The sequence below is a fragment of the Vanrija pseudolonga genome, chromosome 6 (assembly GCF_020906515.1).
Source record: "Vanrija pseudolonga chromosome 6, complete sequence".
Classification (NCBI taxonomy): domain Eukaryota; kingdom Fungi; phylum Basidiomycota; class Tremellomycetes; order Trichosporonales; family Trichosporonaceae; genus Vanrija; species Vanrija pseudolonga.
In genome coordinates, this window is record NC_085854.1 from 1,668,363 (window position 1) to 1,691,008 (window position 22,646).

A 22,646-nucleotide genomic window follows, 5' to 3' on the forward strand; every position below is an offset into this window, starting at 1 on the left:
TAACATCACTCACAGCAAGCTAGCCGTCGCCACCATGAGCAGTCTATACGGCTCGTCGCCCACCCGAGAGGGCATGTTCAGCGACCTGCCAGACCGCCATGTCGCCCCCGACATCTTGGCAGAGGAGGACAGGTTCGAGGTGTTCATGCCGGCCGTCCAGTCGCTCGTCAACGCGCTCGGTGGCTACGAAGAAATGCCCCAGAGCGACGGGACGTTCATGACTGTCTACCGGCCTGGTGACTCGGTTCTTCCTGTACTCAAGGACTTGAAGAAGCTCTGGCGAAAGGACGACACGGACGATGAGCGCACAGTCGCACGGTGTATGGCCAAGGCTGGGCTCATGAAGGAGTTGGTCGCGCTCGTCAAGGAGGTCACGGACCGTGGGGAGTGGGGAAGAAAGATATCTCTCATGTCTTGTGAGTTCTGGCATTGTCAGCAGGTCTAACTCCCCAGGCGACCTCATCGCCGCTTTGACATGGCCTATCGACGTTGCCAAGGAGCTCAAGGAGATGGAAGAGGAAGGACCTGTCGTCACAGACTATGCCAGTCTGCTGCGTGCCCAGGTGGAGTACAAGGTGGGTGCCCACGTTGCCTGCAGAAGCTAACCCCAGGCACAACTACTCCAAGGCGACACACTGCGGTACATCATGAGGCTCCTTACTCTCAGTTTCGCAAAGCAAGGGCGCCGAGAGGAGAAGGACGAGCGCATCATCTCGCTTGGTCTGCACATCGTTCGCAACCTGTTGGCGATCAGGGATGTTGTGGCCCCAGATAATGCGACTGGTGAACAGGAGGAACTGTCACATCTCCAGGTACGTGCAGCTGACTCCATCGTGTTCCCCCAGCTGACATGGGCCACAGTCTACACTCATTACCCAGTTGCAGAAGTTCGAATTCATGGACATGTTCCTTGTCCTCGCCTCGCATGCCGACCGCACAGAATTCAACCCCTTCAACATGCTCATTCTGGATGTGACGCAACTGCTGTTCCGCTCAGTCAAGCCAGTCGACTTGGCAAGAGACCCAGTCAAAGCACCAGTCGAGAACCTCGCCAAGCTACTCAGCAACGAGCTACAGGCCAAGATCCGAAAAGCGCGTGCTGCTCCCTCCCGCCACTCGCGTTTCGGTACCACCATCACAGTCAAGGCTGTCAGTTAATCGATCCGATTCTCCTTGCAGCCAGCTGACATTACCAGGGTGGACAAAAAGTGATTCTGCATTCCCAAGATGCCATTGCACAGGATGCTGCCAAGGTCCTGGACGAAATCAAGAAGAAGCGCACGGGCAGGCAGAAGAAGGCGGTAGGTCGCATACTAGCTGGGCTGTCGCTGACCATCCAGGATGACCTGACTGTGGACGCGTACATCAGTCCAGAGGCCATGGCAGTGCTCTTGAACTTTGGGAAGGAATTGTTGAAGGACTTTGATTGTAAGTTGCCTGAAGCGGTCCAACTAACCCCGCAGCCTTCTTCGAGTCGGTCCGGAAGGACATTCAGATGGAGAGGAGCAAGGTTCGACCAGCCGACAGCGTCCGTGCGCTCTACGTTTCCAGCTTCATGATGGAGTTCCTTCTCATCTTGCGGAAGAAGGAGCTTGACGCTGCGACTGAGGCCGCGAAGGCCACAGGCGAGGGGCCCGAGGCGGCGACGGCGCAGGTTGACCACGACTTGCCACTTGGTCGCATCGCTGTGATGGCGGAGTTGGATACGGTCCGCTGGGTTGCCTCTCGAATGAAGAGCACCATGGACGATCACCCACCTGCCTGGACTGAACTTGAGGCCAGCATCAACTGCTTCACCCAGATTGTACGTATCCAATGCCGTCTCCGGCTGACCGACAGCTCCTTCTTATCGAGGCAATGTCCCACTCCAGCGACGAGGAAGACAGCGAGGCGGCTGCGATTATCCAGAATCAGCTGTACTACAACGGCGATATTTTGGACGCCTCGCTGCAGGTTGTCTCTAATTACAAGGACCAATCTGTTGGGTGAGTGGTTAGGCGGGGAACCGGACCTAACCGCCAGTTACCTCGAGGCCATTATCCACTTTGCATACGTCCTCCTCCGCATGTTGGAGAGGTACTCAAAGGACAACGCGTACATGTATGTGCGGAAGCGCAAAGCTGCTCGAAGGAAGCGACAGGCGCTCAAGGCGCACAACACTGGCGAGGCACCAATCCCAGAAGAGTACGCCAACGATGAGGAGGAGGATATCGGTCCCGACGAGGACGCACCGAGCTACCGCGAGCACGCGTTCACCTTTGCGTCCTTTGAGCAACGGTTTGCGTCCGAGGCCGTAGCCAGGACGCTGCTGGCGTACTTGGCACGCTACTCGTCGTTCGATGACATTGAGAAGGTCAAGCGTGTCGTCGGCCTCATGCACCGACAAGTCGTCAAGGCACAAGCAGAAGGACTGTACTTCAAGGTGAGAGGGCCATGAGACCGCGGCTGACATTTAGGTCTCGTCAATGTATCTCTTTGGCAAAGTTCTCGAGGACCAGGCTTCGCTGCCCAAGGGGAAGCCGAGCAAAGACCTGGTCGAGCTCATCGGCTTTGTGCTTCGCAAATTCTTCAAGCGCATGGCCGAAGACCCGTTTATGATCGTCGACGCGTTTGGCCCCAAGTCGCGCGGCAGGTGGAAGCAGCACTCGTCGTACAAGAGCGACGAGGAGGAGGACGACGGCATGGGCGGGCAGCGCGCGCGAATCCAGGAGAAGGTGGGTAATACCACCGATGGTGAGCTGACCCGCCAGCTGGGCCCTGCCGAGCTCGAGTTTATCAAGAAGCACAAGCTGTCGTGGAGCCAGCAGATGGGCGTGGTGGTCAAGATGCTCGTCGACGCCGACCACGAGGAGTGGGTTCGGTGGATGATCAACGTGGGTCTCCGCTAGGGTGCGTGGCTGACCCGCCACAGGTCCTCGAAATTGTGCTTGCTGCACGAACGGAGATCGTGCTGTCTGTGGACGGGGAACGGAATCTCTCTGTTGTGGACAGCGATGGCGAACGCGCAACTCGCGACTTCTCTGGCCCCAGCGCCGACGCCATTGCCAAGTTTGCGCAGCTCGACCTCGAGCCTGACAGCGATGAGCTCAAGGCCGCTGTTCGCGAGAATGCGCACTTTCGACTCATGCTCAAGCTGCTCAACTTTGAGGCCACAGAGGCCGAGGACATTAGGGAACAGAAGTGGTTCCTCCCATCCAAGGTTCTGCCTTCGACGATCAGCAGCGCAGTCGGCGCGCTGAACCAGTTCCTCATCACACCCGTGGACCTGGACGAGGACCCGAAGAAGCTTATCCGGCGGACGAGGCGGCGTCGCGCAGCAAGCCCGGGCTCGGACTCTGACATTGACCGCCTGCCCCGCAAGCGTCGCGCGCAAAAGGCGGCCGAGGTGCAGCAGTTCAAGTCTGCGGCGTTTATCGTGGACTCGGACGATGACGAGGATGCCGACGCTGCATTCTTTGCTCGCGAGGAGGCGCTGCGACTTCAGATGCAGGAGAAAGCCGAGGAAGCGGGCAACATTATGCGCGAGACGGGGACGAAGAAGCGCAAGAGGGGAAAGCGTGGTGGTGGCCCGCTTACGCTCGACGACATGGAGGGGGTTGTGGAGGGCGGGGAGGACGTGGTGGTGGCGGAGGAGGAGGAGGGCGTCGATGCCGACGACGAGAGCGAGCCTGGGTCGCCGAGCACACCCGTGCCGAGGCCATCTCGCCGACAGCGCGCGGTGCTCAGCGCATCGCCAAATGCCACACCAAGCGAGACTTTGGGTGCCGACTCGGACGACGACGACGCAGACGCCGTGGTGTCCCGCCGCGTCCGACCACGGCCGACGCAGCGGGTTATCGACCCCGACGACGACGAATAGACTAAGCCAGTAGCTTGAGCCCTGGCTGCGGCGCAGCCGCGTACAGTATCCTGTTGTACCTATGCATGAATCAAAAATCTATGGAATGTGTGGTGTACAATGAGTCGGCGAGCTGCGTGTGCTCCGAGTGCTCCGAGTTCGAGCAGCTACCTGTGCGCGCCGAAGCGTCCGAACATGGCCTCGCCGACGCCGGCACCAACCACGATGGCGATGATCCAATAAATCTGGAACGTCATGACGACGAGCCTGGGGCAGTGTCAGCGCTGACTGCCTCCTCTCTCGGGACCAACTTACATCAAGAGCCAGTGCAGCGCCTGCTGGAGCGCGTGCAGGAGGCCGCGGGGGCCGTCCACGCCCCACCTGAACGGGCGGGACCAGCGGCCAACGCGTCCGGGGTCGAGCGTGCGGCGTACCGTCGCAGGCAGGTGTGCGATGGCCTCGGCGGCGGCGTGCGCGTGCGGGTGCGCGTGGCTCGTGGTGGCCAGCGGTGTGGGGGTGCGGTCGCGCTGCGCCTCGATATCCGGCGTGCCCTCGCGGCGCCGGTTGGCCGCGCTGCCGCCCTTCTCGTCGACGGCCGTGCTCTCACCATGATGCGCAGCCTTGCCCTTCTCCTCCAAGTGGGCATCCGCGTGCTCGTGCTCCTCGTACCGCGGCGCGGGGCCCATCTCGCCCCTCGAAACGGGCAACACCCACCCGACCCGCCCGCGCCGCCACGCCTCGTTACACGCTGCGCGGAGCGCGTGAAGGTACCGGTCGAGCACGGCGAGAAGGAACAGGCCGATACACACGCCGACGGTCGCGCCGGGGCCCTTGGGCACCCACGTCGAGAACCATAACGCTGCGGCGGGTGTTAGCGAGGTGTGTGTGTGTGCTGTGGTCTGACGGCGGCGGAGGAAGCCCGCACCAGAGCCATCTCCGCCGCCGCCAACGCCGGCCTGCGGCCGCCGTTGCGCCGCTACGTGCGCTACTCACTGTCCTGCCCAATGTACCCGTGAAAGTACATGATCATGGTGCCTCCGCCCGACGCGCCGCCGCCGTGGTGGTGCCCTCCGCCCATGTTGGTCATGCCCGACATGTCCGCCATGGTGGTGATGGTGTGGTGGGGAGGTGGTTGTGTTGGATGCAGGAGAAAGAAGCGAGGAACGAGGTTGAAGAGAGGAGGAGGAGTCGGACTCGAGAAGTTTGTACTGTGCGCCGTGCGCAGAATAGCTCGCTCGCTCGCTTCGCTTCGCTGGATTCGGCTTGCTGGAACGTGCGGCCAGTGTCGTATCTGTCGGCAAAGATGAACAGTCAACTTCTCGCCGTGTTCTTTGTCGAGATGACGGCCGAGAGTGGTAACGGTAGCCTAGCCACTCGTCGCCTGGGTCGCCTCGCCGCAGCAGTGTGACTGCCACAGGCCAATTTGCTCCCGACCAATCACTGCCATTCCCACTTTGCTGGAATCGATCACTGCGCCTCGTGCCTGGAATGTGCCTGGGAAACATGCGGCATTTGGACGAAAGGCCTCGTGTAGGGCGTCAAAAGGCAACTCTCGAGGCAATCCCTCCCTCGCGGCCTTATAAAAAGGATCGACAGCGCAGCAACTCGTCCACTTTATGCCGCTGAACGCGCTGAGGCTTCTTTCTTCACCACGCCCGCACCACGCCCTCGCACTATGCAATGTACATCAGAGTGGTGTCTGTGCTGTCTAATTACTCGGCATCCTCGCTCGCCGCCGCCGCCTTCTTCGCTGCCGGCTCGTCGGCAATCTCGCTGCTCCGCCGCTTGAGCCCAAACGGCTGGCCCTGCGACCCACGACCACCACGCTCACCCCGCTCACCCCCACGGCCCTTCCCTGCCCCCTTGGCACCCTTCCCAGCCCCCACGGCCTGCCCAACAACACCCTCCCCCTCCAACACATCATCCTCCTCCTCTTCCCCATACAACAGCGTCATCGCGTCCGTGTAGTGCGCAATCTTCCACGTGTCCGCCGCACGCAGGGACATGAAGTCGAACGAAATCGCCACGCTTGACTCAATGGCCCCTTGCTCACCCTCCTTGGCAATCAGCAACTTGGGGATCTTGGGGTAGCGCTGCGAGAAGTGGTTGAGGATGGTGTACTTGGCATTCATCCTGGTACCGTTAGTGGGTGCCCCTACGGCCTCGACTCACTGCTTCCCGACCTCGATCGCCTGCCCAAAGGTGCTGTGCCCCTTGGCCTGCGCCATCTCTGGCGTGTCGTCCTCGTGCGTCGCCTCGTGGATCAGAATCGTCGCTCCTTGGCCCGCCGCCACGAGATCGCCAGAAGGCTTGGTGTCCCCAGAGTACACCACTTTCCACCCAGAGGTGTGCTCAAGTACCAGACCGTTGGCCAGGCCTCGGTGAGGTACACTTGGCGCACCCATGGTCTTCATCCCCAGGTCGTCGATCATGGTGTAGATCGTCTCGGCCATTTTGTCGTTGCCAGGCGAGTAGTAGCGATGGATCATCTTGAACGGCCACTTGAACTTGCCCGCCGCCACGTCCTCGTTAAACTCGGCTTCCTGCTCGACCGCCTGGGTCAAAGGGGCAATGCCGATGGCCGCAGCGCTCTGTCGGGCAGCTTGTTCTGCCGTCCTCGCAACCCATGCGCTCTTGTTCATGCGGGTCAAGCTGACAAACTTGACGTTCTCAAGGGCCTCGCGGGGCACACCGTACTGCCATGTTGCGGTTTCCTGCAGCTGCAATCCAATTTGCGGAGGCGCGAGGATGTACAATGTCGAGTGGACACCAGACTGCAAGTCAGCTCAGAGTCACAGTGTCACGACTCACCTTGAAACGGTCCGCAAGAATAGAAGTCAGACCCAAGTGGTGGTCGGCGTGCATGTGGCTGATGAAGATGAGCCGGAGATCTTCGTAGACCTTTTGCAAGCCTTCGGGTCCGAACCGACGGCGCAGCTGGCCAAGGGAGCCCTCCCCACAGTCGAGCAGAATGCCACCAGTACCAGGGATATCGAGGTGTGTTGACGAAACATTCCTAAACTTGGAGGGGATGGCGCTGCCTGTGCCGAGTGTGGTCACCACAATGTCGTCACCAGGCTGTAGCTCATGGGTCTCGGCGTGCACCGCGGCCTTGGCAGCGACCTCGACGCGTGCAGCGTCGACGGCGATGGCATACTCTGTACCGTCGCTCCTGGCCGTGTCCAGAACGATCTCCTCGGTATCGGTGGGGAACTGCGCGTCCTTGACGTGCGTCTCGAGCAGCTCTGTCTCCTTGGGAGGGTGCATGCTGACAAGGTTGTTGGGGACCGCAAGGGTGGCGTTGGCTGGGAGGACGGGCGGTGGCGGCGCCTCGTACTTGTAGTACGGCACGGGGAAGACCTCCTCGTCAAGTCGGTGCAGGTGGAGCGCATTCCACGCCGCGCTGTTGAAGAAGGTTGGGCCAGGAATCCGCACTTCGGTGAGCAGATGCTGAGTCTTGGGCCCGTACGCTGCCACCCAGGCCTGGTACCTCGGGTCCTCCCACACTTGGCGTGTAACGCGGTGGACAACCGCCTGTACGGGGAAGTCCGCTGCCTTGCCCCTTGGCCCCTGCTGGTACTGCCCGAACACAGGCGACTGCAGCAAGCGATCGACGTTGTGCTCTGCGCACGACACGACGATGAGAATCGATCCCGGTCCACCGCCAACAAGGCAGTCCTCGGGCCTCACAATCCTCTTGCCGCCAGGTGCGTTCTTGTCCTCGACCTCGATGCTCTCGCCCCTGGTGAGCTTTCCACGGACCGGGCCACCGGGCACGCCAAGCGCCGCCGCTTTGACGACATCGAACTTGCCGCGGACCTCTGGTGTGCGGAGGATGTACACCATGTCGGTGGCAACGTCTGCGTCGCTCGGGATAGGCAATGGAAATCGGTCCATGGGGACGGAAGGCGCCCTCATGCCGGGGTACGGCTGTGGTGGCCGCGCCGCCTTTCGTTCGGCGGGATCCTGGATGCCCCTGAACATGTCTTTCACGATCGTCGAGGTCCACTGGTCGAGGCGAGCCTCGGGGAGCTGTGCAGGTCGGGGAACGTGGTTGGATAGGACGGATCCAGTGCTGGCAGGCTGTGGCACTGGATCACGCAGCGCGATGGCGTGGACAGTGACCTTGTCTGACGAGTAAACGATCTCGGAATCAGCGGTGCTGAAGCGCGGGTACGGCTTGGGGTCGACGCCGAATATGTCGCGCTGCACCGAAGCTCGCAGCGTCGCGAGGTAGTGCGCGGTATCTGGTGGTCCGACGACTGTGAGTTTCTTCATGCCTGCGTCAGATGCCGTCATGATCACACCTGCTGGGTTAGCGGAGACACAGATTCCTTCACCCACCAGGAAGGCCAGTCCGTGCGCGGTGCCCGCCGTCTGGGAGGAAGACGGCCTGAAGACCCCTCATGGTGAGGCGCTTCTGGATAAAGGCGCGTTGCGTGCCTTCGCCCGCGCCGAAGAGCAGGCGCTCATTGTCGAACGCGACATAGAGCGAGAGGTCGGTGTCGGGCCCGGGGACCGAGATGGTGCGGATAGTCCAGTGGATAATGGACATTTCGGGCTCGTCCCCCGATGGGCTGATGAATGGCGTCAAGTCCTTCTTCTTGGACCTCGCCTTGGGCTTGGGCTTGGACGCGGCGCGGGCCTGGTCGAGCGCCGAGGTCGTGAACCGTGAGGACGACGACGCGGGCGCGAGAGGGGGGAATCGGAGGCTGGCCACCGCCTGGAGGGTGGGGCGACTTGCGCCTGCTAGTCGTCGAAGCAGGGCGGTCACGGTGAGGAGGGGGAGCGGGTGGCCAGGTCGTCGAGTCGAGGCTTGAGTCTTTGGAGAATGCTGGTGTGACGATGATCGGGACCGACCACTGGAAATATCCAAGTCAACATGTCAGGTCACGTGAGGGCGTCAGGCGAAATCTGCCCTCGCCCCTCTCTGGCTGGCAGCCTTTAAAAGCGGCAGGCACCTCGACCTTTTCGCTTTCTTCACTGCCCCTCCTTATAGGTGAGTAACGACGACGACAGCCACCTCAAGCTTGCATCGCTGACCCCCAACGCAGAGTCGCTTGAGTGCCGCCTTCTCACGGCTATCAGGTGCTCGGAGGCGCAGAGAGCGAGTTCCGTCCCCCTCCTCTTTGCAGGTCGGGGGTTCGTGCAGCAGTCTTCCAAGGTTCGGTCCTGTCCCACGCAGCCTTGTGGCGTGGGGGCTGAAGGGTGCGCGTTACATTTGTATATACTAGGCTTGTGTGGTTCTGCATGGCGTCGTGATGCTCGCTGCGGGGCGCGCTCGGACGAGCGTGCCCGTTGCTTGATGGTGCAGTCCATTTCTTCACCACCTCTCTCACTCGCTCCGAGTTTGGCTCTGTCGGCGGGAGCAAATCGGTGCGAGAGCGGCATCCACGCTGTGCAACGGCGGCCAAGCCGGGCAAGTCCGTGCGGACCGCATGGGCAGAGAAGGGACTGACATCATGGCGAACGAGGGATTCTTCGGCGACGGCATCTCGCACTTCCTTCGTCTGCTCACACCATCACCATGATCGCCAAACTAGCCCTGCTGCTGCTCGCAGTGGCCGACCTCGGCGCGGCGCGCCTCGACAAGGCGACGCACCGCGAGCTCCTCCTCTCTGGCCGCCCGAAAGTCGGCCTGTGGAAGGCTCTGAACGACGAGGCGCTCGCTGCGTACGTACATCGCGTGCGCGCCGAACTGACACCCAGCGCACTCCAGACTTCGTCCCAGACGACTTTCTCGCCCAAGCCCCGCTTCGAGGCATACTGCTTCGACCAGCCCATTTCGCACTTTGACAAGACGGTCAACGGCACCTTCTGCCACCGCTACTGGGCCGATGCGAGCCACTACAAGGAGGGCGGGCCGATCTTCCTCCTCGACGGCGGAGAGACGAGCGGCGAGGACCGGTATGTTTAAGCCTCGTTGCGCTGCTGATGACAGCCTGCCATTCTTGGAGACTGGTATCGCCCAGATCCTCGCCAACGCGACCAACGGCCTCGCCATCGTGCTCGAGCACCGATACTACGGCGAGTCGGTCCCCGTGAAGTCGTTCTCGACCGACGACCTCCGCTTCTTGAACAACAACGAGGCGCTTGAGGACTCGGCTTACGTGGGTGAAGGATTCATTAACCTCTAACCCACCAGTTCATCAAGAACTTCCAGCCGCCCAAGTCGCTGCTCAAGCTCAGCAACCCGGATGCGCTCAAACCCAAGAACGCACCGTGGTTCTACTACGGAGGATCGTACGCCGGTGCGCGCGCGGCCCACATGCGTGTGGAGTACCCGGACCTCGTGTGGGGCGCGATTGCGAGCAGTGGTGAGTGAAGCGTTGAGGGCGACCACTCACGCCCCAGCCGTGACCCACGCGCAGATCGACTTCCCTCAGTACTTTGACCCGATCCAGGAGTACGCCGACTCGGACTGCATCAGCGCGATCCAGACATCCGTGCAGGTGATCGACGGGCTGCTCAGCCTCCCCGGCCCGATCAACCGCGGCATCAAGGGCCTGTTTGGCCTCGAGGCGCTCGAGGACGACGACTTTGCCGAGGTGCTCACGTACCCCTTCGGCGCGTGGCAGGGGCAGAACTGGAACCCCGGGGTCAGCACTGACGCCTGGGACAACTTTTGCGAGGCCATCACCTCGGGCGGTGCTGGGAGCCAGATCGGCCTCATCAAGATGTGGGTTGTGTTGGAGGACATACGCTGACCCGAACAGCCCTGCGGAGATCAACAACTACGCCAACTGGATCAAGAAGGTGGGCTCGGGTGTAGGGCGATACTAACATGCAGCACTACGTTTCTCTCTGCCCTATTGACATCGTGGACGTAAGTCGCGCCCGCCACGACCCCGCTGATCCCAGTGCTTTGGCTCGCACAACGACGAGGCGTTCCTTGCCGATGACCTCGAGCAGTCGTGGCGTCTGTGGCTCTTCCAGGGTGAGTTGGGCCTCCGGGGTGCGGCAACTGACCTGCAGTCTGCACCGAGTGGGGCTACTTTATGCCTGCGCCGGAGGAGGGCCCGTCCATCCTCTCCAAGCGCCTCACCCTCGAGTACACGTCCAAGATCTGCAAGCAGGCATACCCTCCGGGCAAGCACTTCACTGTGCCTGAGTGGCCGAACGTCGCGGATGTCAACGACCGCGGTGACTACGACATTGAGTACAGCCGCCTTGCGTTCATCGACGGCGACCGTGACCCGTGGCGCACAATGGTGAGTGCGGTGTGGTGGCTGCGATTCGTTCTCGCGACAGTCGCTATCCTTTTCTAACACGCCCAGACCCCTCAGGCCGACTGGGCACGCAAGCGCAAGTCGTCGGTCGACAAGCCGGTGCACCTCATCTTCGACGCGATCCACCACTACGACGAGAACGGGCTGGAGAACCACGACGAGGAGCCCGCGCGCATCCGCGACGTGCACGAGCTCGAGGTGAGCTTCATCACCGAGTGGGTCGCGCAGTTCCACGAAGCCAAGGGAAAGCAGTAGATGCAATGCATGGTCGTGTGTCTTGAACTTCTGAGCGATAGTAGCGAGCAGTGAGGGCCTAGCGGGCCGAGTGCCGCTTTTTGCCGTGGAGCATCGGCAATATCCGACCTGCGGCCAAGTGATAAACGAGGACCTCGAGTCGTCGAGTCGTGCTTCTTGACAACGTACACTCCGCTCGCATAGCACAGCAGTGACCACCATGCCCGACGGCTCAGGTTCCAGCTCCAGCATCCCGCTGAGACAAGACGCCCTCGGCACGCTCAAAGCGTCCGAAGCGACGCTGTTCATCGCGACGCCAATCCACCCCAAATCCGAGGCGCACGCCGACAAGGTGTTCGGGCGCGTGCTCCGCCCCGGCGTGGGCGGGTGGACGCGCGAGGCGGCGCTAGCGGAGGCGGATGCGGTTGGTGAGTGCGTGCGTGGGCTGACGACTTGGCCAGCACTGCCGCCGATCCGACGAGAGAGCGGCCACCTTTCCAGCGACCCCTGCTGACGCCCGCCCGCCAGTTCTCCGCGCCGGCACGATCCGCGAGCCCGACCTCCTCATCGCGCCCAAGGTACGCATCGTGGCGCGCAACGGCACGGGGTACGACAGCGTCGACCTGCCCGGGTGTGTCTCAAGGGGTGTTGTCGTGACCAACGTGCCGGGGGGTAATGCCGAGGTGGGTCGCCCGCGCGCGCTTCTTCCACAGCCCTCTCGTAGCTGACTTGCCCCAGGCCGTAGCGGAGATCGCGCTCGCCCTAGCGCTGGCCGTGACGCGCCGCGTCGCCGAACTCGACGCGCGCATCCGTTCGGGCGAGCTCGTGCGCTCAATCACCGCGCTGTGCCCTGGCCTGCTGGGGCGCACCGTCGGGCTGGTAGGCATGGGCGACATAGCGTACGCCGCGGCGCGCATGTTCTCAGCGTTCAACTGCAAGATCATCGTGTACTCCCCTACGTCGCCTGCTAGCCGCTGGGTGAAGCCAGACGAGCGGTATCCCGTCCCGCTCGCGCATGAGCGCGTCGACTCGCTCGACGCGCTGCTTGGCCGCGCGCACGTCGTGTCCCTCCATTGTCCCCTCACGCCTGCCACGCGCGGGATGATCGGCCCGCGCGAGCTGGCGCTCATGCTCCCCGACGCCGTGCTGATCAACACGTCCCGCGGCGCCATGGTCGACGAGGACGCCCTCGTCGCTGCCCTGCGCGAGGGACGTATCGGCGGCGCAGGCCTCGACGTGACTGCCGTCGAACCGGCGTACGGGGATAACCTGGCCAAGTTTGCCGGGCTGCGCAACGTCGTCGTCCTCCCGCATGTGTAGGTCTGTGGCTTGGATAGAGCTGACTGGGCACAGTGGCGCCAGTACCGACGCCGCGCAGGAGTACGGGTGTAATGCTGCTATTGATATCTGTGCCGACTATCTCGAGGGGCGCGGGGCGCGCAACAGGGTGGCGTAGAGAGCGTTAGATATGCATTGTGTCGCGGGGTGCAGTGGGCTGGGACGGCTCGGCGCTGGGCAGGCTGGATATCAGGCCGCATGTGGCTCGACGCGGACTTGTACAGACGGTGCGGCGGTGCCACTCGCGCCGATCCTTCAGCCCTGTCCATCAGAGACGGCCTCTCCATCTCCCCTTCAACCCCCTCCCCTCCCGTCACTCCACTCCCCATAGCAGCGGACTCCGCCCGCCTGGTCCTCCCCCCCCCCCCCCCCCGCGCCTCGCGCCTCCGGCGCTCGGCTGTCGCTCTCTGATATGTGCATGCAATGAATCCCCTAGGCAAGCGAGACGGTCGCGCCGAGGCCCTCGAGCGTCTTTTTCAGCTTCTCGGCCTCCTCCTTGGGCACGTTCTCCTTGAGGGTCTGGGGAACGGACTCGACGAACTTCTTGGCCTGAGAGCGAGCGTCAGCGAGTGCGCATAGCGCAGGAGCGGCGGGGCGGCGGCGGTGGTGCAGCAGGTGGTGCAGCAGCCTGGCGAGAAACCAGCAACCACTTCATCACCTCCGCCCCCACCCCACCCCACAAAACCCACCTCAACAAGGTTCATGTTGGGCATGATGGCCTTGACCTCGCGGATGATCTTGGCCTTGGCGGCCGCGTCGATCTTCTCGAGCTTGAGCGTGAAGATGGTCTTCTCCTTGGGCTTCTCCTCAGCGGGCGCCTCGGCCGCAGGCGCGGCAGCACCGGCTGCTGGGGCCGCAGAGGCGGCAGGGAGGGCGACCTCGGTGATGTTGAGGCGGGTCTGAGGGTTTGGTCAGTACGCTGCGCGAGCGGAGCGAGCGGGTGTGTGGAGGGATGTCGAGCAGGCAGAGCAGGAGTAGCCGTCCACGCTGTGATACGCAGCGCGCACCGCTATACGCAGCTCCCCTTCCTCCCTCATCTCCAACCCTCAACCCTCCCGCCACCAGCAGGACCCACCTTGAGCGCCGAAACGAGCTCGGAAACCTCGAGAAGCGTCAAGCCCTCAACCGAGTCGACGATCGACTTGATTTTAGGCGCGACGGGCGCGGCGGCAGCGGCGGCCTCCTCGCGGACGATGCGCGAGGCCGAGAAGGCGCGCGCGACTGGGCGGTATGAGCGCGACGACGAGGCGCGGAGGGCGGCGCGGAAGACGGGGGCCTGCGGGGTGTCAGTCAGTTGTTGGCTTCGGTGGGTGTGGTTTTCGAAGGAAGGACGCTGAGCCGGCGGGTAGGTCGTGTGGGCTGCGCGCGCCGAGTCGGTGTGCGTTTCATGCCGGTACCCGCCGATTACTCGCTCCGACCTGTGCTTGGACACTAACGCTCATGTTTTGTGGTGTATGTGGAGAGGTTGTTGTGGTGGGTGTCAAGCAGCAGTCTTTGCCTGCCTGCCGAACGAGCCGTTCGGAGCTGGTCGTTGAAATCTCGAGGCGGAGCCAGGCGGCATGCCACTGGTCCACCGAAAAAAACGCCGGGCTGGGTTGGGTGGGCGGGCGTACGACCCAGGGTGTGATCCGCAGGGGGCACCCTCAAGAGGAGTGATCCGCACTTCGCCACGTGGATTTGATTCCGCTAAATATCCAGCTCGCATAGTGTAGGTGGTTATCACTGGTCGTTGTGGTTTAGTCTGCTTCCGACCCGACCGCTGTTCGACTCAGCGTGCGAGCACTCCTTCATGGTTTTTGTTGCATGGTCGTGACGGCAGGGCGCGAGGGCGAGGGGGCACGCGCAACGTCATTGTGTTTCGTGTTGACGAGGGCAACAACTTTGCTTCTGCTCTCTGTTCTCCAACTACCTCCTTCCTCTTCTCCACTCGACACGCACGCGCCGCGAGCTCACCAACGCCCCCCCAACCCATGGCATCCCCCGACCCCATCGCCAACGGCGTCCGGCCGCGCGCGCCCCCCTCGTCCCCGCCCTTGTCGTCGACGGCGCCGCGCGCGCCCCCGCCGCCCGAGATCGAGTCGACGCTGTCCCGGCTGTCAGCCTACCGCAACGTACGCGGCGTGATGGTGCTCGCGCGCTCGTCGGGCGCGCCGGGCTCTGGCGGCATCGTGCAGAGCACCGGCGCCGTGTTCGAGGGCGAGAGCGGGCGGCGGTACGCCGGCAGTCTGGAGGCTGTGGTCAACGCGACTGCTGGTGCCGTGGCTACTGTTGATGAGGGCGTGAGTCTGCGTCGAGTGCTGTGAGAGCGCCGTGCTGACGCCGATGTGACTCTGCATTGTGCTGGACCCATCTGCTTCTGCCCCCCTTCCGCCTCCAGGACGAGCTCAAGCTCATGCGGATACGCACCAAGCGGCACGAGCTCATCATCACGCCTGGTAGGTTGCGCGCCTGAAGCTTCGCTGACCCCCAGACGACCGATACCTCCTCGTCGTGCTGCAGGACCCGGGGCAATAATCCGTCGGCAGTTGTCGTCGCGCTGGCATAGGGCCGGTCGACACAGCACGCGCCTCCGCCCCGCAGATCGTGAGGAGGGAACCTTGCGTCGTAATCCCAAATACAGTTGCACCCAGGGCCCTCCCTCCCTCGTCAACCTGAATACAACCTCTCTCCCACCAAGTCCATCACCACACTTCTAATGCCTGTACACACTGTACACCTCGTAATGATCACATGCACGCACGCGCACGAAGGGTTGCACGCGGCGGCGGGTGGAGCAGAGCGGGACGGGACAGGTCCAGAAGACGGACTTTGCCGTGGTGATGATATCTTGTGTGCGGGCTGTTTTAGTGCAGCGTGCCTGGGGGCCAGTTGCTGCTGCACACACGTCGTTGAGTTTCCTTCAATTGGCCCACGTCGAGCACTCACCAACTCATCTCGTTCTCGACTTTTAGCTACAACCCAACATTCCTCGCACATCTAGACTGATTCAATTCCCCTTTCCATGTGCCCTACGTTCCAGTAAACCAAGCACCCACACGGATTCGGCCCCAGCATAGCTGCGCGCGACCTGCCAGGCCACCTCGCCGCCTCGCCTCGCCCTCCTCGCTCGCTCGTCAAGTGGGCTACCTCTATCGCCAACGGCCTCCACCCATCTAGCAGCCCCTCCTCCCAATGGCCCCCTCCATCTCCTCCCTGACCACCCACTATGCGCTCGTCATCGACGCCGGCTCGTCCGGCTCGCGCATGCAGATCTACTCCTGGCGCGACCCGGGCCTCGAGCGAGATGAGATTGTCTCAGAGGTCAAGGAGGCCAGAGCTGCAGGCGCGGGCAAGGGCAGCGGCATCGAGACCTCCAAGACTTGGTGGTGGTGGGACAGCATAAAGGGCAAGGGCAAGGCCAGCGCGGCGGATATGGAACGCCGCGCGCTCCGCCGCCTGGTCCGTGTCGGCAAGGGCGTCGAGGGTGACGGCTGGGTCAAGCGCGTCGAGCCAGGTGAGTTGGAGCTGCTCTGGATGCCGCTGACATCCAAGGCATCTCGACGGTCGCGCCAGAGGATATCCCAGGATACCTCCAGCCATTGATGCAGCACGCGCTCGATCACATCCCGCCCTCACAGCTATCGTCAACGCCAATCTTCGTGCTCGCGACGGCGGGCATGCGACTCCTCAACCCAGAGGCTCAGAATGCGATCCTGCAAGCGACGTGCGATACACTGAAGAAGGACTACCCCTTCAAGCTAAATGAGGCGTCATCTGCCGGACCATGTGGCGACAGCGTGCGCATCATCTCGGGCGAGGAGGAGGGCATCTGGGGCTGGGTGGCCGTAAACTACCTCATGGACGGGTTTGGGCACGCGCCAGAACTAGCCCATGCCCAAGGAGCCGTGGGCCACGACCATCTCCTGCCCCTCGCTCCGCTCGCCTCGGCGCCGCCGGGAAGCAAGGACTCGGTCACCCCAGTGGACATTAGCCACCACTCGCCGACGTTTGGTTTCCTGGACATGGGCGGCGCATCGACGCAACTCGCTTTCTCACCGTCGGCGGAAGAGCTCGAGCACTCCCGCTTCCCGAAGTCGGACCTCGCGACCGTGTCGCTGCGCCTGCTCTCAGGGGAGCTCGTGGAATGGCCGGTGTTTGCAGCCTCGTGGCTCGGTTTCGGAACAAACCAGGTTCGAGGGCGGTATGTCGATGCCACTGTCGAGCAGTGGAGGACCGACTTCAAGGCAAACGGTGTGGACCCAGCAAGAACAGACCCTATCGCCGACCCATGTCTACCAACTGGGCTCATTGTGCCGTCGCCCGACCCCACCAAACACCCCGACTTTATCGGCACCGGTTCGTTCTCGGAATGTCTAACGTCATTGAAACCATTGCTGTCGCACGACAAGCCGTGTCCAGCAAAGCACTGCTTGTTTGGCGGCCTGGCGACACCCCACATCGACTTCCACCGCAGCGATCAGCGAGGGTTCATCGGCATCTCAGAGTACTGGTACACTGCGCAGCAGGTGCTAGGCCTTGGCGGTGTGTGGGACTGGGCTGAATGGGAGCGGGGAATGAGCGGGTTCTGCGCACAGAACTGGGAGGAGATTGAGACCAAGGTCAAGAGCGGGCAGGGCTGGCGCGGAGAGCAGGTGGGTAGCAACGTCCATCTCCCGCTAACATCAGATCGAAATCAACCGCCTCCAGATGCAGTGCTTCAAGGGTGCGTGGATCTCCAATGTCCTGCACGAAGGCATCGGCATCCCCCGCCTAGTCGACAAGGGAGGCAGCGATACCCTCACTGGAGGTGACCTGGGTGACACCAACGCCGAGGCGGAAAGAAGAGCAAAGGAGAAGGGCCTGTTCAACAAACCCAAACCCCACTTCCAGTCCATGGACGAGGTGGACGAGACGGCCATCTCATGGACACTGGGCAAGGTTGTCATCGAGGCGAGCCGGTCCGTCAGCGCGCTGAGCCCGCACAACCGCTTCCAGGCGCTGCAGGCGACCGTCACCGACCTCGGCCCAGCAGTCTGGGCCTACGTCGTGGTCGCGGCCATCCTCCTCACGCTGGCCTTCAACGCGGTGCGGCGGCGCACGCGGAATACGTTCCGTTCGCGCAAGTCGAGCTCTGCTGGGCTCAACGGCCGACCTCTCACCAGCAGCAGCTGGGTGCCGTGGTCGAGCGGCACGGCCACGCCCGAGCTGTACGCGCTCGAGGAGGGCAGCGGCAACCTCGGCGCACTCGGGTTCGAGGGCAAGCCGCGCGTACCCTCCGGCTCCGGGCGACTACGCCTCTGGTCCCGCCGCTTCACGCAGATGCTGCGCCGTAGCTCCAGCTACAGCGGGCACGAGACGCCGCGCAAGCCGACAAGACACGCCAGCATGCCCGTTAGTGGCTCGTACTCGCCCGGCCTGGGGTGGGGATCGCAGCCCCCGAGTCCGCGCGAGGCGTCGGGCTCATCCTCTGCATTCTTTACCCCTGGGCTTGCGCGCTCGTCGCTCGCGTCAGCCTCCACGCGATCATTATCAGGCATGGAACATGCTCCGGCGTCTGGCGGCACAGCGACCCCGACCAGTCCACCACGCGCAAACGGCAGATCCAAGTCGGGCCCTGGACGACCACGCGCCGTACGCAGCACGAGCAATGGCCTGCTTGAGCCTCATGGTGGCGGCGGCGGATGGAACGATCCCCCAATGGCGCTCTTTACGCCAGCGCCGTCTAATCCGTACGAGAGTGCAAGCAGCGGCGATGAATACTCGACCAAGCCTGCCAGCGGCGTGCTCACGCCGACTGCTGGACCAGGAGGCGAGCACGCCCTCTCGCGCAACTCGAGCCGCGTCAACCTCACGGAGATGGGCCAGGGGCTCGCCCAGCGCACAGCCAATCGCGGCAACAACACGCCACAAAAGGCTGGCGACGGCGGCCCTTAGGCGGACAATTTAGTATCTTGGTACCCATGGACCTTGCTTGCAGTAGACGGGGATAGGATGCATGCAAGAATTCATGTATGCGTGTATGCTTGGTATAGGTTTCACAGGTTGGAGATGGTGTCGGTGGCGCCGGCGTCCATCGAGTGGACGTGCAGCTTGCCCTGCTGCTTCTTGAGCAGGAGTCGTCGAACCTAGGCGTCAGTGTGAGTTGGGTACGCTGACCTACCTCTCCCCAGACAGCCTCGCGAAGGCGAGTGACATCGTCGGTAGTCTCGGGCCGCATGCCGCTGTGTTGTCAGTTGTCGCCATCAAAAACGCACGGATAACTGACAGCAGGAAGTTGCGGCTGATCACCATTGCCTTCAGCGAAGATGACTCCTTCTGGGCGACCGGGATTGGCACAGTTTTGATGGTGTATGGGAGTCGGTCAGGAGTGTCAGTGTGTGGGATGCTGTACTGAGGCCACGCCTGGCGGATGGCCAGCCACCACATGTAGACGCCTGGAGTCAGCCACGCCGCGCACCGCACTCACGATTGTCGAGGTCCTTGCCCTCTGGAGCATCTTGGAGGCCCGGGCCAACGACATAGACTAGCAGCTTGCCAGTGGTCAGGTCGTGGCGGGCCGCGAGCCACGTATTCTCCCGCCCCCCATGCTTCATCAGAGAGACAATGACACGCGGTGGCTCCTTGAAACGGAAAGGCTGCCACAAGCTTTCGAGGATGAGCTTGGCGTCGGAGAACTGCTTCTGGGCCGGGGTCAGGCTGGCAGAGTTGACAATACTCACCGAGTGGACAGACTTGTTGATGCCATCCGCGATGTTGGGTGGGACAAAGAGTTTGTCGCAGACGAGTGGCGGCGTCATGTTCAGCCGCCGATGGATGTTTCTGAGGGGTTAGGTGAAGAGGCGATTACTAACCCACCGCTTGAAGATCAGCATTGTGTAGACGGCGAGAGGGAATTCTTCGACCTAAAGAGTCAGCTTTGCCCACGAGACCCACTGACCTGGAAACCAAGGGCCATCCTCTCGAGTGCCCGCACAAAAGAGTCCTCCTCCCACACGAGAGCCCAGCCGTACAATCGCTGGGTAACCAGGTCCCATGGCGCCGCTGGGACAGTAGACTTCATTTGGGGCATATCCACGCTCCCGTGGAACGCATGTGACCGATAAGTGGTGGTAGGCGACATGGTCATGGAGAAGAGGTCGGCGGGCTTGACGGGAGGCGTGCTCATGGACACCATGCCTGCACTGCTGCTAGGCCTCGGTTCCGTGTTGGAGACTGATTTGGGGCCAACACTCTTTGAGGGCACTGGAGGAGGCTTTTCGGGCGTACGAACGCCAAACGTGCGTGCGTTGCTGGCTTCCGAGGGCGAACCTGAGGCGTTGTTTGTTGGCGAATGAGTCGTCCCGGTGGTTGTCTTGCTCGCAAGAGTGGTGGGCGGCTGGATCTCTATCCTAGGAGGACGGGGCATAAGGGGTGGTGTCTGATCAGGCATATCCACCTCTGAGCCCCATGTCATGGTGTCTCGCTGCTTGGGTGTAGCCTCGTTAAGGTTCACGTTAGAGGCAGCGCCACGAGGGTCGCTCTCGGGTGACACTGTGGGAGCGACGGTGTGAATCGAACCGGGCTTTGCGTACCCAAAGTCGATGGTTTCACCTGCGTACGAATACGCAGGGTACGCAGAGATGTTATTTAACGCGTTCTTCAGGACTTCCATGTCCTCGGCCGATGGACCAGTTCCAAAGATGACAGCTGCTTCGAGGGGGCCCTTGTCAGTTGACCTCTTCCCGAGCTCGGAGAAGCGGGCGTCAAAGGCTTCGAGGCGCTGGATAATTTCGTTGGCCCACGGGGGTGGACTCTGTTGCTGGAGCGTGGGTAGGGCCACTTGATCTTTGCTTACTCTGGTGCTCCTGTCGCTGGGAGTCGATGGCTCAGGAGCGGGCGCGGACTGTGGCACCGAAGGCATTTTGGCAACAATCTCGGCCTTTGATGCCTGCTTGGACAACTTGGCCGCTGCCTCAACCATTGAATGGGGGATTGTAGCCTCCTCTGTCTTTGCCCGGTGATGTTTCTTCTTCTTGATGGCCAATGGCGAGGTCATGTGAATCGGCGGAGGACTTTGCTGATTTATTAGTGGCATTCCCAAACGTCACTCACCTCGCCGTGCTCCTTGATATCCTTGAGTTCAATAACACGAGCGCGTGCGGCGCGCATGAGCGCCTTCTTTGCCTGCTCGCCAACCAAGTTCAACCGCGCGGCATCGAGAAGTTGACAGAGCGTCTCGTCGTGGAACGAGCTCTGCTCGACCATGTTGTGGACGTTGGTCGTGGTTGTCGGGGCGTACGACGGGGCTTTGAAAGTGGCTTCGCTGAGCACATCGGAGAAGTACGACAGTGGGGCACTCTGTTGGCGAGAATGGCTGTGTCCGGCCTTGGGAGTCTGTTGGGTAGCAGCTTGCGGCTCGTCACGACTTGGCGGGTTGACCACAATCGCGCGCTCAGACTTTTGCCTCACCCGCGGGGTCGCCTCCTCCTGTTGTAAGTCAGCATCGATCACCCGCCAACAACATCCACCCACATCCATTACAGTCTCCACATAGGCACTTTGTTGGTCCACGCGGACCTCGTTGATCTTCGCCACCTGCACTGGAGCAGCAGCGAATCTCAAGCTGTCCATGTACATTGCAGGGCTGGTCGTGTGGAAGATGAACGGCGGATCCTGTGGCACTGCGGCGGGCGGCATGCTCGTGGCCCTGTCCTCGGTGCGCTTGGGCGCGTGTGGCGTGTTGGCCGCCGAGGCGATCGGCCTGCCATTCTCATGGGCAATATGTCCAAAGGAGGTGTCGGTTGAAGTCGGGAGTGTCTCAAACGTATCAGGTCGGAACGGGCTGCCGAGCTTCGCAATCGGCGCCACGGCTGGCTTGCCCTGATTCGCCACGAGCTGCGCGAAGGTGTCTGCGCGCGCCTTCTCTCTCTCCTGGGTGACGAACGCTTCTTCAATCGAGAAGGGGAACTCGCGGCGTTGTTTGTGGATCCGGGGCAAGACCACGGCAGGTGGCAGCGCGAAGGGCTGTTTCTCGAGCGTCTGGGCCGGCGGCATCGAGTGTGACTGGCGCGGCGTCGTCTTCTTTTCCTTCGACTTGGCAGGCTGTGTGTCAGCACAGTGGTCAACACTTGTACAAACCTTTGAAGCCTTCATGAGGGGAGCTGTGTCCTGCTTAAAGGACCCCTCGGCCGGCGTCCCGCCAAACGTCCCCGGCGTGGAGGGGAAATCCCGCAGGCTGGGGAACGCCAGCATGGCCTTGTCAACGTCGGCTGCCAGTCCGGCGCCGCGGCTGAGCACATCGTCCTCATGCCGGCGGGGGCTGGGAGGAACCGGGTCCTGCTCCTCGACGAGCGCGGCGAAGGTCAGTGCAGAGGGAGGTTTGGGGACGGTAGGTAAAGGAGGTGGCGAGTAGAGTGACTGCGGGCGGGTGGGAGCTGGGCGGGTGTTAGCGAGCGAACGAGCCAGCGCCGACGCGGCACTCACGAGCGGGGTACGGCCCGACGAGGCCCATGGGCTCTTCGTATACCTGGTTCCGCAAGCCGTTGACCCAAGGCAAGACTGCGTGTGAGTGAGTTGGGGCTGGCGGGCTGGTCCTTGTCCTCCTTACCTTTTGCCTGCGTCGTCGGCGTCATGTCCGCAGCGCCGCCGCCATGCGCGGCATAGTTGGGCACCGGCGCCGAGCTGTGGCGGGATTTGGGCTTTGGCGGCATTGGAACTGTGGGCGGAGCGGTGGCGCGGGGGGGCACGCCGCCGGCGCCGGCCAGCTGCTCGTTGTTGGGCGAGTATCGGCGCACCGGCGGCGGCAGGGCAGGCGCAGGCGGCAGAGGCGGGGGCGACGGCGTGCTCGGAAACACTAGTGGGTTGTCGGGTGGTTCCACGGGGTCCGCTTTGCGCGAGGTGCGGAAGAGGTTGATTGTGTTCTTTACTATTGCTGGCATTGTAGTGGTGGAGCGAGGAAGGGAGAAGGGAGAAGAGAAGGGGCAACGGCGATGATCAGTGGGCTGGCCGGGTGGATCAAAGAGAAAAGGAAGGAAGAGACGAGTGTTGAC

At 62.4% G+C, this 22,646-nt stretch overlaps 9 protein-coding genes across 10 annotated transcripts; 5 read left to right on the top strand and 4 right to left on the bottom strand.

Moving 5' to 3' along the window:
* Positions 1-34: 34 nt before the first annotated feature.
* Positions 35-3,867, top strand: TOF1_1 (Topoisomerase 1-associated factor 1; the record flags this gene model as incomplete). Of its 2 annotated transcripts, XM_062774958.1 has the most annotated exons (13): positions 35-416; positions 454-575; positions 612-812; positions 862-1,149; positions 1,197-1,301; positions 1,341-1,428; positions 1,464-1,804; positions 1,840-1,985; positions 2,023-2,104; positions 2,141-2,422; positions 2,457-2,714; positions 2,751-2,873; positions 2,912-3,867. In XM_062774958.1, the coding sequence occupies 13 exons, from the start codon at positions 35-37 to the stop codon at positions 3,857-3,859; spliced, it is 3,366 nt and encodes a 1,121-aa protein (XP_062630943.1). In that variant the 3' UTR covers positions 3,860-3,867. The 2 variants fall into 2 exon arrangements, with proteins under 2 accessions (XP_062630943.1, XP_062630942.1); XM_062774959.1 differs by having other exon boundaries at positions 2,023-2,422.
* Positions 3,868-3,905: 38 nt separating this feature from the next.
* LOC62_06G008428 (uncharacterized protein) lies at positions 3,906-5,154 on the bottom strand. Its single transcript, XM_062774960.1, has 3 exons — positions 4,832-5,154; positions 4,154-4,697; positions 3,906-4,105 (listed from the first exon to the last, which is right to left on the bottom strand). The coding sequence occupies exons 1-3, from the start codon at positions 4,941-4,943 to the stop codon at positions 4,006-4,008; spliced, it is 756 nt and encodes a 251-aa protein (XP_062630944.1). The 5' UTR covers positions 4,944-5,154; the 3' UTR covers positions 3,906-4,005.
* Positions 5,155-5,550: 396 nt separating this feature from the next.
* Positions 5,551-8,722, bottom strand: trz1 (Ribonuclease Z 1; the record flags this gene model as incomplete). The annotated part of the gene is made up of 5 exons (XM_062774961.1): positions 5,551-5,971; positions 6,011-6,612; positions 6,650-8,145; positions 8,183-8,672; positions 8,702-8,722. The coding sequence occupies 5 exons, from the start codon at positions 8,720-8,722 to the stop codon at positions 5,551-5,553; spliced, it is 3,030 nt and encodes a 1,009-aa protein (XP_062630945.1).
* Positions 8,723-9,365: 643 nt separating this feature from the next.
* ARB_01345_0 (putative extracellular serine carboxypeptidase) lies at positions 9,366-11,349 on the top strand (the record flags this gene model as incomplete). Its single annotated transcript, XM_062774962.1, has 10 exons — positions 9,366-9,511; positions 9,548-9,745; positions 9,780-9,948; positions 9,984-10,155; positions 10,193-10,517; positions 10,555-10,594; positions 10,629-10,664; positions 10,700-10,775; positions 10,814-11,049; positions 11,116-11,349. The coding sequence occupies 10 exons, from the start codon at positions 9,366-9,368 to the stop codon at positions 11,320-11,322; spliced, it is 1,605 nt and encodes a 534-aa protein (XP_062630946.1). The 3' UTR covers positions 11,323-11,349.
* A 150-nt stretch (positions 11,350-11,499) lies between these two features.
* Positions 11,500-12,785, top strand: gyaR (Glyoxylate reductase). Its single transcript, XM_062774963.1, has 4 exons — positions 11,500-11,729; positions 11,830-11,984; positions 12,040-12,617; positions 12,655-12,785. Exons 1-4 carry the CDS (start codon positions 11,522-11,524, stop codon positions 12,755-12,757), a joined length of 1,044 nt encoding a protein of 347 aa, XP_062630947.1. The 5' UTR covers positions 11,500-11,521; the 3' UTR covers positions 12,758-12,785.
* A 257-nt stretch (positions 12,786-13,042) lies between these two features.
* On the bottom strand, positions 13,043-14,132 carry MNP1 (54S ribosomal protein L12, mitochondrial). The gene is made up of 4 exons (XM_062774964.1): positions 14,076-14,132; positions 13,715-13,915; positions 13,329-13,538; positions 13,043-13,188 (listed from the first exon to the last, which is right to left on the bottom strand). Exons 1-4 carry the CDS (start codon positions 14,079-14,081, stop codon positions 13,072-13,074), a joined length of 534 nt encoding a protein of 177 aa, XP_062630948.1. The 5' UTR covers positions 14,082-14,132; the 3' UTR covers positions 13,043-13,071.
* A 477-nt stretch (positions 14,133-14,609) lies between these two features.
* Dynlrb2 (Dynein light chain roadblock-type 2) lies at positions 14,610-15,446 on the top strand (the record flags this gene model as incomplete). The annotated part of the gene is made up of 3 exons (XM_062774965.1): positions 14,610-14,918; positions 15,017-15,074; positions 15,110-15,446. The coding sequence occupies 3 exons, from the start codon at positions 14,610-14,612 to the stop codon at positions 15,151-15,153; spliced, it is 411 nt and encodes a 136-aa protein (XP_062630949.1). The 3' UTR covers positions 15,154-15,446.
* Positions 15,447-15,572: 126 nt separating this feature from the next.
* YND1 (Golgi apyrase) lies at positions 15,573-18,552 on the top strand (the record flags this gene model as incomplete). The annotated part of the gene is made up of 3 exons (XM_062774966.1): positions 15,573-16,132; positions 16,171-17,270; positions 17,305-18,552. The coding sequence occupies exons 1-3, from the start codon at positions 15,811-15,813 to the stop codon at positions 18,550-18,552; spliced, it is 2,670 nt and encodes an 889-aa protein (XP_062630950.1). The 5' UTR covers positions 15,573-15,810.
* Positions 18,553-18,653: 101 nt separating this feature from the next.
* On the bottom strand, positions 18,654-22,535 carry LOC62_06G008435 (uncharacterized protein; the record flags this gene model as incomplete). Its single annotated transcript, XM_062774967.1, has 13 exons — positions 18,654-18,743; positions 18,779-18,839; positions 18,884-19,052; positions 19,085-19,298; positions 19,338-19,437; positions 19,474-19,513; positions 19,552-20,416; positions 20,453-20,674; positions 20,710-21,084; positions 21,130-21,699; positions 21,736-22,031; positions 22,081-22,155; positions 22,205-22,535. 13 exons carry the CDS (start codon positions 22,533-22,535, stop codon positions 18,654-18,656), a joined length of 3,408 nt encoding a protein of 1,135 aa, XP_062630951.1.
* Positions 22,536-22,646: the final 111 nt, after the last annotated feature.